General features: G+C 42.6%; 1 protein-coding gene across 5 annotated transcripts in view; it reads right to left on the bottom strand.

Annotated features, from left to right (window-relative positions):
• RNF213 (ring finger protein 213) overlaps positions 1 to 13,823 on the bottom strand; it is a 135,679-nt gene that overhangs the window by 72,876 nt on the left and 48,980 nt on the right. For all 5 annotated transcript variants that reach the window (XR_007514234.1, XM_049861496.1, XM_049861497.1 and 2 more), the window contains 5 exons: positions 12,715 to 13,301; positions 11,114 to 11,279; positions 9,889 to 10,106; positions 1,033 to 1,170; positions 770 to 934 (listed from right to left, as the gene is read on the bottom strand). Coding sequence is in view for 4 of the 5 variants with exons in the window: in XM_049861496.1 (XP_049717453.1) it covers positions 770 to 934; positions 1,033 to 1,170; positions 9,889 to 10,106; positions 11,114 to 11,279; positions 12,715 to 13,301 (1,274 nt within the window). In the remaining variant the exon portion in view is untranslated. The remainder of the gene's footprint in view (positions 1 to 769; positions 935 to 1,032; positions 1,171 to 9,888; positions 10,107 to 11,113; positions 11,280 to 12,714; positions 13,302 to 13,823) is intronic.

The following is a 13,823-nucleotide window of genomic DNA, read 5'->3' as shown; positions in this document are numbered from 1 at the left end:
CCTTGTAGTGTGAAAGGTCTGCTGAAACCTGTTCAGCATCACAGCAACATGAAAGTCTGTGTTGACAGATGAGTGGTGGCTGTGCATGAGGTGCTTTGGTTGAGAATCAAACCCGGGTGTCCCACATGAAGTCAAAAAATTCTTCCACTGAACCAAAAATGCCCCCTCTGAACAAATTGTATTTATCACAAAAAGTCTTTCTTATTCATATAATCAGGCTAACAGGAGGGCTCTCTTCTTTAGCAGGCAATACGTCATAAAGATCAAGGATATGATTCGTACAGTACAAATGAACTTTAAAGAAAGAATCCGTAATAACTTAAAGAGACGATTACATAAACCAATATGCCTTCATTAACATAGTTAGTTACTTTTGATTTTGAGGAAGGATACCTATCTCAGTCTTTAAGTATTTTTCAGTTCTTGCCAATTTACGAGTGGGCAAAGCAATTTAAGTATCTTTCTAAGAACTATCCATTGGGTTATCTCTGCTCTAGTGCAGTAGATTACCTACAGTTCATACTAAGGACCCTAAGGAGGATTGCAAATCTAAGAGTCTGTCATGCCTGGACTTCTCTTCTTGGGCCATGAACTTGGGTGACGTACATTCTGCAAACCCACTAGTTCTCTTCTCCAGGGACTTCTTATTAATTAAATCGAAACTCATGCCATTTGGAGTTTCTCCAGAAACTCAGCAGTGGGCAGACTCAGCCCAAACAGGTAAGATTGTGTCGCCCTGCTTGGCTGAGACATAATCGTGAGCGCTCACCTCAGAAAACACCTCCACTTCAACGTTGTTCTGCTCTTTCTTGCCAGACATCAACATCAGCTTGTTCAGAAGCTCCCTCAGCTCTTCTAAAGAGTACTCTTGTATTTGTCCACTGTCACCGTGACTCTCAGGAAGGACCAAGCGTAGGACCGAGTCCGGAGAGACCTGTGGCATATCAGGAGGGGCGTGGTCAGGAGACCCCTACATGTGCAGCACCCCGAGCACACCCTCTAAAGCCCCTCCTGGGACCCGAGGTCACTTACTTGGCCATCTCTGGGTGCCTCAATGAAATAGATGCCTTTGTTGTTGATGGCTGTTGCCAGGGACAGGGACGAGAGCTCCACAGACCCATGGCTTTCCTTCACTGTTTTTAGCCATTCCAGGTTCCTGGCAGAATCACACTATTGGAACAAAAGTCGAGAAAATGGGCTATGGGTTAGGTGATCATGGTCTTTCTCTGCTCCCAGCAGTACTTATCCCTCCTCTGCCTTCCCTAGAAGAATGCCTCCACTGTCCCCGAACCCCACCAGGTCTCAGCTCTGTAGTCCCCTCTCAGGGGAGTCTTCCTTGCCCACGCCCACGACTGGATTGGCGACAGCTCCATGTGCTTGTGTTCATTGCTCTCAGGACACCTTGGTATTGCCGTTTCTGTAAGAAGCTGTTGACCCGAGTCTCCACCACTGCCTGGGGCCCCGGCTGGCACGTGGAGGGCACTCGCCTGTGTTTATGGGCATGGTTGAGGGTGGCCAGGCACAAAGCCTGCTCTCCTAGGAAAGGCCACTAGTCTGCTGGGTCCTCAGCACAGAGAACCTTCCAGGGAGCAATGCTGGATCCAGGGCTATGGGGCCTGAAATTCCAAATGTTGTTTTGTGCACTCCAGTTAGTTATCCTCAAAAGAATTAAGGAAAAACTGTCCAAGCTTTCATCTGGACTTGAGCTTCTAGCACGGAAAATGCAAACAGCCCATCTGCTCATTCCATTTCTCTTTTCCTCCCTCACCCGTCACATAGAGCCAGCTGTCCTGAGGGTGGTCCAGGTCCCCGGACAGCATCTGCTCGTTTGGGGAGTTCCACAGGACATGTGGCACACACAGTACATGGAGTGCACATTGTGTACGTGACACATGGCTAGGAGGGCCCTCGTGCAGATGGCATGCTTATAGTTTTTCTTCCTGATAAAAAATTAACATGCCAGTTGTGGAAGATAAGAAAAATACGAAGAGTAGAGGTGGAGCCAAAATGGCGGAATAGACAGACCCTTCCGACGAGCCCTCTTTACAACAAAGACCAGAAAAAACAAGTGAAATGAGTATATTTGTGACAAGCTGGGATCCCTGAGCATCAAAGGCAAGCTTAGACAACGAACTGAGAGGCAGGGGAAGAAAGAACCAGAGAGGAGTTACCGGACCTGAATAGCGGGGAGCCCTGAGTCTACATTCCCAGAGTGGCGGCGGAGGTGGACTGGTCCTAGCGTTGCGCCGCAGTTTCCTCAGGGAAAAGCAGCCAGCCACACAGCCCACTCACACCTCTGGAATTGAGAAGAACTGTGCTGTAGGCAAAAGCTAAGTACTTGCATATATTTTACCGCGCCCCCCCAACCCCCAAGCCAGCTTCAGCGGCTGAATCCCTAGGCCTGAGATAGACCCTGGTGAGCACCTGGAGCTGTCCTCCCGGCCTTCGGGAAGGAAAATATTTGCAACCGGGGGGAAAAGATAATTTGCTAGCTCCATTAACTGGGGGAGCTCAGGACAGAAGTGGCTCCTGTCCAGGCAAACCATCTGTGGACCTTGAGCACCCTTCCCTTCTGCATGGACCTGTGTGGCCTATTTCGGGAGAATAGGCCCTTGTTGGCAAACTCCAACCATTTCAGCTGTGCGGTGGAAACATGGGAGTTTGATGTTTGAAATTGCTTTTTATTAAACAAGGTCCTCACCTACCCCACAACAGGGACCTAAGGACTGGTAGCTCCACTCAGGTCACCCAGCCACCCTCGACAGGGGTCCAAAGATAACTAGTACCCCCTAGTCCTTACAATAAAAAAATTTTGGGTGCCCATGGTCTCTCTGAAGAACCGACCCAGCAGCACACTCTAGGGAACAGAGACGCATTTTCTTCAGAGACACATGGGGGTTGGTTCTCAGCGCCCTGCCTTGTTCAGACTGTGATCCCCTGCTGCAATCAGATATGGGTATATATGCTAATCACCCCTGCCCCTCTAAGACTGTAGGACAGAGCCTGTACCACACACTTGATGATCAGCTACCTGGAAACCTGAGCTGAACTCATACAAGAAAATTGAATGGACGCCTAGACTGATATACCTGAGAACAGCTCTAGCCAGCTGGGGACAGGACACCAGAGCTCCAAAGGCAAAAGTATTCAAGCTAGCTCACTGAAGCAACCCATAGGGGTATACTAAAACAAAACAAAGCAAGCAGCTACGACACAGTAAGCAAGCATAAACCAATACAATAATTTATAAATGGCTCGGAGACAACAGTCAATATCAAGTTACATAAAGAAACAGACCATGATCACCTCAGCAGGCTCTCAAAACAAAGAACCCAGGGATCTTCTGGATGAAAGTGCATTCCTGGAATTACCAGAGCCAGAATACAAAAGTTTAATATACAGAACCCTTCAAGACATCAGAAGGAAATGAGGCAATACGCAGAACAAGCCAAGGAACACACAGATAAAGCAACTGAAGAAATTAGAAAGATTATTCAGGAACATAATGAAAAGTTTAATAAGCTGGAAAAATCCATAAACAGACAGCAATCAGAAATTCAGAAGATTAACAATAAAATTACAGAAGTAGAAAACTCAATAGAAAGTCAGAGGAGCAGAATTGAGCCGGTAGAAGCTAGAATTTCTGAACTCAAAGATAAATCACTTGGCACTAATATATTTGAAGAAAAATCAGATAAAAGAATTTAAAAAAATGCAGAAACCTTAAGAATCATGTGGGACACTACCAAGAGAAATTACTTAAAAGTGATTAGATTACCAGAACAGGGAGGGATAACAGAAAATACAGAGAAAATTGTTGAGGATTTGTTGGCAGAAAACTTCCCTGATATTTCGAAAGATGAGAAGATATCTATCCAAGATGCTCATCGAACTCCACATAAGGTAGATCTTAAAAGAAAGTCACCAAGACATATTATAATCAAGCTTGCCAAAACCAAAGATAAACAGAGAATTATAAGAGAAGCGAGGGATAAACAAAAAGTCACCTACAAAGGAAAGCCAATAAGAATAAGCTCGGACTACTCAGCAGAAACCATGCAGGCAAGAAGGCAATGGGATGACATATTTTAAAAATTGAAGGAAAAAAACTGCCTGCCAAGAATCATATATCCAGCAAAACTGTCCCTTAAATATGAAGGTGAAATTAAGATATTACCAGATAAACACAAGTTTAGGGAATTCGTAAAAACCAAACCAAAACTACAAGAAATACTAAAGGGAGTTCTTTGCTTAGAAAATCGATAATATGAGGTGTCAACCCAAGACTAGAACACTGGGCAGAGCAACCAGAAGTCAACCCAGACACGGAAATCAAAAAAACAAAGCAAGATTTTATATATATATAAAAGCCCAAAACAGGGTAACAATGATGTTACTATATAAAAGAAGAGAATGTTAAAATAATAAAGAGGGACTAAGAAATGTAATCATGCACCTTCCATATGGAGAGGAAGATACAGCGATACAAAGAAATAAAAGTTAGTTTTAAATTTAGAAAAATTGGGGTAAATAATAAGGTAACCACAAAGGAGACAAACTATTCTACTCATCAAAATAAAATATGAGGGAAAAATACAGACTCAGCAGAAACAAAATTAACAACAACAAATGAGGAAAGGACAATATATAAAGAATCTACTCTGCACATAAAATCAAGTGGGAAAAAGAAACTGTGAACACACAAAAAAAGACATGAAATTCATACCTATCCATAATAACCCTGAATGTAAATGGACTAAATGCACCAATAAAGAGACGGAGAGTGGCAGAATGAATTAAGAAACAAGATCTGTTTATATGCTGCCTACAAGAGACGCACCTTAGACTTAGAGACACAAACAAACTAAAACTCAAAGGATGGAAAAAAATATATCAAGCAAACAACAATCAAAAAAGAGCAGGAGTGGCAATATTAATTTCTGACAAAATAGACTTTAAAGTTAAATCCATCAGAAAGGATAAGGAAGGACAATATATAATGATTAAAGTGACAATACAACAAACAGATATAGCCATATTAAATATTTATGCATTCAATGACAGGGCTGCAAGATACATAAAACAAACTCTATCGGCATTGAAAAGTGAGCTAGACAGCTCCACAATAATAGTAGAAGACTTCAACACACCACTTTCGGTGAAGGACAGGACATCCAGAAAGAAGCTCAGTAAAGACACGGAAGATCTAAATGCCACAATCAACCAACCTGACCTCAGAGACATATACAGAACACTCCACCCAACAGCAACCAAGTATACTTTCTTTTCTAGTGCACATGGAACATTCTCTAGAATAGACCACATATTAGGTCATAAAGCAAGCCTTAGCAGAATCCAAAACATTGAAATATTACAAAGCATCTTCTCTGACCATAAGGCCATCAAAGCGGAAATTAATAACAGGAAAAGCAGAGAAAAGAAATCAAACACTTGGAAACTGAACAATACCCTGCTCAAAAAAGACTGGATTATAGAAGACATTAAGGAGGGAATAAAGAAATTCAGAGAATCCAATGAGAATGAAAACACTTCCTATCAGAACCTTTGGGACACAGCAAAAGTGGTACTCAGAGGCCAATTTGTATCAATAAATGCACACGTCCAAAAAGAAGAAAGGGCCAAAATCAAAGAACTATCCCTACAACTTGAACAAATAGAAAGAGAGCAACAAAAGAAACCCACAGGCACCAGAAGAAAACAAATAATAAAAATTAGAGCTGAACTAAATGAAATAGAAAACAGAGAAACAATTGAAAGAATTAACAAGACCAAAAGCTGATTTTTTGAAAAACTCAACAAAATTGATAAACCATTGGCCAAACTGACAAAAGAAAAACAGGAGAGGAAGCAAATAACCCAAATAAGAAATGAGATGGGCGATATTATAACAGACCGAACTGAAATTAAAAGAATCATATCAGATTACTGTAAAAAACTATACTTGAACAAATTTGAAAACCTAGAAGAAATGGATGAATTCCTAGAAACACACTACCTACCTAAACTAACACAAATAGAGGCAGAACAACTAAATAGACCCATAACAAAGGAAGAGATTGAAAAGGTAATCAAAAAACTCCCAACAAAAAAAATCCCTGGTACGGACAGCTTCACTGCAGAGTTCTACCAAACTTTCAGAGAAGAGTTAACACCACTACTACTAAAGGTATTTCAGAGCATAGAAAAGGGTGGAATACTACCAAACTCATTCTATGAAGCCACCATTTCCCTGATACCAAAACCAGGTAAAGACACCACAAGAAAAGAAAATTATAGACCTATATCCCTCATGATATAGGTCCTCATGATATAGGTCCTATAGGGTTGCTGTGAGTAGCAATCGACTTGAGGGCACTGGGATTCCTCATGAACGTAGACGCAAAAATCCTAAACAAAATTCCACCCAATAGAATTCAATAACATATCAAAAAATAATTCACCATGACCAAGTGGGATTCATACCAGGTATGCAGGGATGGTTCAACATTAGAAAAACAATTAATGTAATCCACCACATAAATAAAACAAAGGACAAGAATCACATGATTTTATCAATTGATGCAGAAAAGGCATTTGACAAAGTTCAACACCTATTCATGATAAAAAAACTCCCAGCAAAATAGGAATAGAAGGAAAATTTCTCAACATAATAAAGGGCATTTATACAAAGCCAACAGCCAACATCACCCTAAATGGAGAGAGCCTGAAAACATTCCCATCGAGATCAGGAACCAGACAAGGATGCCCTTTATCACCACTCTTATTCAACATTGTGCTGGAAGTCCTAGCCAGAGCAATTAGGCTAGATAAAGAAATAAAGGGCATCCAGATACGCAAGGAAGAAGTAAGAGTATCTCTATTTGCAGATGACATGATCTTATACACAGAAAACCCTAAGGAATCCTCCAGAAGACTACTGAAACTAATAGAAGACTTCAGCAGAGTATCGGGATACAAGATAAACACACAAAAATCAGTTGGATTCCTCTACACCAATAAAAAAGAACATCGAAGAGGAAATCACCAAATTAGTGCCATTTACAGTAGCTCCCAAGAAGATAAAATACTTAGGAATAAATCTTACCAGAGATGTAAAAGACTTATACAAAGAAAATACAGTACACTTTTGCAAGAAACCAAAAGAGACTTACATAAGTGGAAGAACATACCTTGCTCGTGGATAGGAAGACTTAACATCATAAAAATGTCTATTCTACCAAAAGCAATCTATACATTTAATGCAATTCCAATCCAAATCCCAACAAGATTCTTTAATGAGATGGAGAAACAAATCACCAACTTCATACGGAAGGGAAATAAGCCCCAGATAAATAAGGCATTACCGAAAAAGAAGAAGAAAGTGGGAGGCCTTACTTTACGTGATTTTAGAACCTATTATACCGCCACAGTAGTCAAAACAGCCTGGTACTGGTACAACAACAGATACATGGATCAATGGAACAGAATTGAGAACCCAGACATAAATCCATCCACATATGAGCAGTTGATATTTGAGAAAGGCCCCAAAGCAGTTAAATGGGGAAAAGACAGTCTTTTTAACAAATGGTGCTGGCAGAACTGGATATTCACCTGCAAAAAAAATGAAACAAGACCCATACCTCACTCCATGCACAAAAACTAACTCAAAATGGATCAAAGACCTAAATATAAAATCTAAAACGATAAAGATCATGGAAGAAAAAATAGGAACAATGGTAGGAGCCCTAATACATGGCATAAACAGTATACGAAACATTATTAAGAATGCAGAAGAAAAACTAGATAACTGGGAGCTCCTAAAAATCAAACACCTATGCTCATCCAAAGACTTCACCAAAAGTGTAAAAAGACTATCTACGGGCTGGGAAAAATTTTTTAGCTATGACATTTCTGATTAGCGCCTGATCTCTAAAGTCTACATGATACTGCACAAACTCAACTGCAAAAAGACAATAAACCCAATTAAAAAATGGCCAAAAGGTATGAATACACACTTCACTAAAGAAGACATTCAGGTAGCTAACGGATATATAAGGAAATGTTCACGATCATTAGCCATTAGAGAAATGCAGATCAAAACTACAATGAGATTTCATCTCACTCCAACAAGGCTAGCATTAATCCAAAAGACACAAAATAATAAATGTTGGAGAGGCTGTGGAGAGATTGGAACACTTCTACACTGCTGGTGGGAATGTCAAACGGTACAACCACTTTGGAAATCGATTTGGCGCTTCCTTCAAAAGCTAGAAATAGAACTACCATACGATCCAGCAATCCCACTTCTTGGAATATATCCTAGAGAAGTAAGAGCCTTTACACGAACAGATATATGCACACCCATGTTTATTGCAGCACCGTTTCCAATGGCAAAAAGATGGAAGCAACCAAGGTGCCCATCAACAGAAGAATGGATAAATAAATTATGGTATATGCACACAATGGAATACTACGCATCGATAAAGAACAGTGAGGAAGGAATCTGTGAAACATTTCATAACATGGAGGAACCTGGAAGGCATTATGCTGAGTGAAATTAGTCAGTTGCAAAAGGACAAATATCGTATAAGACCACTATTATAAGAACTTGAGAAATAGTTTAAACTGAGAAGAAAACATTCTTTCGTGGTTACAAGAGGGTGGAGGGGCACTCACTAATTAGATAGTAGATAAGAACTACTTCAGGTGAAGGGAAAAACAGCACACGATACATGGGAGGTCAGCACAATTGGACTAAACCAAAAGCAAAGAAGTTTCCTGAATAAACTGAATGCTTCGAAGGCCAGTGTAGCAGGGGCAGCAGGGGTCTGGGGACCATGGTTTCAGGGGACATCTAAGTCAATTGGCATAATAAAATCTATTAAGAAAACATTCTGCATCCCACTTTGAAGAGTGGCGTCTGGGGTCTTAAACGCTAGCAAGCAGCCATCTAAGATGCATCAGTCGGTCTCAACCCACCTGGATCAAAGGAGAATGAAGAACACCAAGGACACAAGGTGATTACGAGCCCAAGAGACAGAAAGGGCCACATGATCCAGAGACTACATCATCCTGAGACCAGAAGAACTAGATGGTGCCTGGCTACAACCGATGACTGCCCTGACAGGGAACACAACAGAGAACCCCTGAGGGAGCAGGAGAGCAGTGGGATGCAGACCCCAAATTCTCATAAAAAGACCAGACTTAATGATCTGACTGAGACTGGAAGGACCCCGGTGGTCCTGGCTCCCAGACCTTCTGTTGGCCCAGGACAGGAACCATTCCCGAAGCCAACTCTTCAGACATGGATTGGACTGGACAATGGGTTGGAGAGGGATGCTGGTGAGCAGTGAGCTCCTTGGATCAGGTGGACACTTGAGACTACATTGGCATCTCCTGCCTGGAGGGGAGATGAGAGGGTGGAGGGGGTTAGAAGCTGGCGAAATGGACGCGAAAAGATCTGGAGGGAGATATCGGGCTGTCTCATTAGGGGGAGAGTAATTGGGAGTGTGTAGCAAGGTGTATATGGGTTTTTGTGTGAGAGACTGACTTGATTTGTAAACCTTCACTTAAAGTACAATAAAAATTATAAAAATAAAAAAATACCAAGAGTAAAGAGAATAAACAACAATTACTACCTTTCAGGGAAACGTGCTGTGACATTTTAGCAGACCTCCTTCTCATGTGGTTGGTATCGTAGAGATTACTACTGTTTACATGCAGTTTTGAACCTTGCTTTTTAACATAAGAGAGAGAAGGCACCTTCATAGATAAAGAACTGCTTTTGAACATCCTTGTAAACAGCTGCACGAAGACCTACCACATGGGTGTTTTTTTTTCCCCCTCCTTATTACACTTATTCTGCTGGGGGCCAGAAACAAGGCTTACCAGTTTCTTGGGCAGGTGCGGGTCATTTTCCAGAGCCTTCCACAGTTCTGTCAGATGGTCCATGAACTCATCAAAGCCTGCTGTTCTGTCCAGCTTGTACAGCAGAGAAGCGTAGCCCTGCACGGCATCGTGGAAGCAGGCCGCGCGGTCCACGTCTATGTCATTCTCTCCCGCAGAGATGGAGGCCAGGTCCACAAACACCTTCAGCTCATTGATGTCTCAGGAAGAGAAGAGACGAGGTCAGCACTTTGAGACTCTGCCTTTGACAACATCCTTACTGAAGCGTTAAATGGACATCGAGTGGATACTAGGGCGTGTCCACTGTATAATTTCAACAAGAGTCTGGGGCACCTTTTCTTTTGCACTATTTGTCGATACCACAAACCAGCTAACGTTTATTGAACAAAAACTATGTCCCAGACACTGTATTAGGCTTTTGCATACCCTATTCCATTTGATCCACACAACATCCTCATTTTATACAAAAAGAAACTGAGGCTTAGGGAGCAAATAGTATACCGATGGTTATCTATAAAAGAATGAGGTACATTCTCTTTGGGCTAAATTGCTAATCAAAGAATGTGAATCAAAGCGGGCAGAGTCCGTGGTCGAGAGCAGAGGCTCCTGGTGGGAGATGGAGCCCACTGACCTCCGCACCCTCAGGGGTGGCACTCCCAACCTCTCCCTGCACACCAGCGTGGCCTGCCTTCCCTCCTCCTCCTGGGCCTCTCTGTCTTACTCTCCCCTCCCCTCCCTGAGTAAACTCCATCAGGGGCACCTAAGCCACAGGTACACAGGCTACCAAGCCCTTGGCTGGACGAGAAATGCACAGTGCCACCAAGGGTGATGTACTAAAATCTCTCTGTAGGGAAGAGTTTGCCCTGTCCTCTAGTAAAACATCTACTGGAGGAAAAACTAGAGGAGGCAAGATTTTTAAGGAATCGTTCCCAGCTGTTCATAGCAAGCATCCACAGAGTGGGGGAAAAAGTGGCAAAGGAAATGATCTCTGCACCAGACATGAGAACTATTATTTTGATAGAAATTCCACCAACAAGCAATGGACTCCATACACACTGCACTTTTGCCTCGAGAATGCAGATGACAGGGCTCTGCCTTTGACTAGCGTGATCCAGGGGAGGTGTTTCATGCAGGTTTCGAAAAACCACCCAGTGAACCATCTGGAGCTCTCCCCAGACTCCTGGCCACCCCTCCTCATTCATTTTACCTTCAAGCGCTTCCCGAACCCAACTAATGAACTCCTTCCTCAGGCACAACTCCTCCAGACACTGGCGCCGTGCCTCACTGATGTCTTGGAGTAGCTTCTTGGCACGGATAAGCTGCTGGCTGATCTGGGTCAGCTTCTCATGGCGAAAGAGGTCAAAGGTTTCAGTCTGCAAGACAGGGTTCTGGTGTGAATCTGCAAAGGTTACCTGGGACCCCTGAATCAGAGAGCAGCAACGTGGCCACCTGAAGGGCTACCTCCCTCCCTGATCTCCCTGTATGTGCAGCTGGTACAACAGGCAAACAAATGGAAGACGCCCTTATCCTTGAATTGAACAAGGATTGGAAAAAAAAAAAAAGTTACCATTGAATCAAGCCCGTGTGTGTCAGAGTCAAACTGTACTCCACAGGGTGCACAATGGCTGACTTCTCAGGAGTGGATCGCCAGGCCCTTTCTTCTGAGGCACCTCTGGATGCACTCAAACCTCTAATCTTTCAGTCAGCAGCTGAGTGCATTAACCAATTGCATCACCCAGGGACTCTGGACAAGGGATAGAACTTGTAAAACATAACCTTCGTTCCCTGCTTGCCCCCTGACCAGTAATTCCTCTTCCTCTGTACCTGACACTCTGCTTAGCATTTTGCATAGATTTAACAAATCTACTTCTCACAGTAGCCCTGCTGGTATACATTGTTATTCTTTCTGTTTGTAGATAAAAGACACTAAGGCTCAGAGTTATGACCTACTCATGCTTATATGCACTGATTCCAAATTTTGTGCTTTTGATCATTGCCATATCTGTCTATGGCATACTGTGTTGTTGTATGCTGTTCAGTTGATTCCAACTTGTAGCGACCCAAAAGATAAAGTAGAACTGCCCTATAGGGTGTCCTCGGCTGAAATCTTCACAGAAGCAAATCCTCAGGTCTTTTCTCCCAAGAAGCAGCTGGTGGGTTTGAACCACTGACCTTTTGGCCAAAAGCCGATCACTTAACCATTGTGCCACCAGGGCTGCTTGTGCTATAATATGGGTTACAGTATACCTGATCAGGAAACCCTGGTGGCGTAGTGGTCAAGTGCTACGGCTGCTAACCAAGAGGTCGGCAGTTCCGATCCGCCAGGCGCTACTTGTAAACTCTATGGGGCAGTTCTACTCTGTCCTGTAGGGTCACTATGAGTCGGAATCAACTCGACGGCAGTGGGTTTGGTTTGGTTTTGGTATACCTGATAAATGCTCACCATAAAAAACAAAAAACAAGACTTGCTTCTTAGTTCTAACAGAAAAAAATCATTTTGCTGCTCCTGGCTAAAACTAGGAGATGTAGTTGGATAGCCAACAAAATTAATTCCTTTTTTTCTTATATAACTTAAGGAAACCAATTACTCTTTAAAAGTATCTGACTACTAAAAGAGGGTCTTCACCTCCTTCCTAAATTCTTGATCCTCATACTGAACCAACCTACAAAGAGCGATCCAAATAAGAATCATTGAAGGAAGCTGGTGACTCATCCTATCTACCTTTTAAAAGCCAAAAAGCTCATGGGTCCCCAGGACTCTGAGGTAGGATCCTCCCTGCCCCCCAGGAGTTGCTGCAGAAAACTTACAAAGCTTAATAGAGTGTGAAGAACACTGAAGTCACCCTTCAGGCCCAAATTCTCTTTGACCTTCAAGATGACCTTGGCTGAGTGAGCAGCCTGGTGCAGGTGATGGTATTCCTTGATCTGGTCAACACGCTCCCGGATCCAGTGTTTTTGGTCGCTCCCATCCACAGTGCACATGACTTGGAGTTCCAAAGTCAGGTCGCTGTATCTATTGACAAAGTCTTTGAAGGCAGCATCGACTTCTGCAAAGGTGACCTCTCCTGACTTCAGATCCCCATACAGTTTAGTGAACCTTTTGTAACAAGGATAATACAAATCATCATATGCATCTTCAAGGTGGACCACTTGTCCTTCTGACTCCTCTTCAGACCCCTTCAGCGACTCTGCAGCTTCTTCCCAGAACATCTGGAAGACGTGGCTGTCCCTCAGCAAGTCTACCTTTTCTGCCATTTTCCGGACCTGGGGGCTCAGGTTGTAGTGTGTTGTGAGCTTCACTTCTGAGCAGGTGGGCAGTCTCACCGTCACAGCTTCATTTAATCTCTTACTGCCGAGGTCTTCCCAAAGTTTGTGTGCAGTTTCTCCAAAATCCACTTTTGAAACCATAAGAAAATGCCAGAAGTCAAACCTCCAATCACCGTAATTATTTTATTTTTCTTTCCCAGTATTTACTCTCCTCACTTCTCTAAGAAAACTCACGTGAGTAAAATTGCTGGCTTTTTTTTTTTTTCCCCACAAGCCTCTTGGACTTGTTTATCAAGTCTTATGATAAAGAAAACTTTGTAACTTCTGAGGAAAGAGGGCAATTTGAAAACACACATCTACCATCATTCCATCTTCAAATCCCACTACAGACAGAAGGTGTCAAAAGTCAGAAGCCTGCAAGGATGGGAGGACAGAACCAACCAGTTTTATATCACTGAATTCCTGAAAAGCAAAGAAATTGGTTGTACTGGTCACCAGAAAATTTGGAAGTGGTGATAACATAAGTAGAACTGAATCAAAAATCTGTGTAAGAAGTGATCTAATATGCTAATTTTCACTCCTACCCTCATTCTTTGTAGCATGTTAATTCCTCTCTTCCACCCTGGTAAAAATGTGGTTTATTTTCTAGC

The sequence above is a fragment of the Elephas maximus genome, chromosome 19 (genome assembly GCF_024166365.1).
Source record: "Elephas maximus indicus isolate mEleMax1 chromosome 19, mEleMax1 primary haplotype, whole genome shotgun sequence".
NCBI classification, from domain to species: Eukaryota; Metazoa; Chordata; class Mammalia; order Proboscidea; family Elephantidae; genus Elephas; species Elephas maximus.
This window is presented reverse-complemented; position numbering and strand designations above follow the sequence as displayed.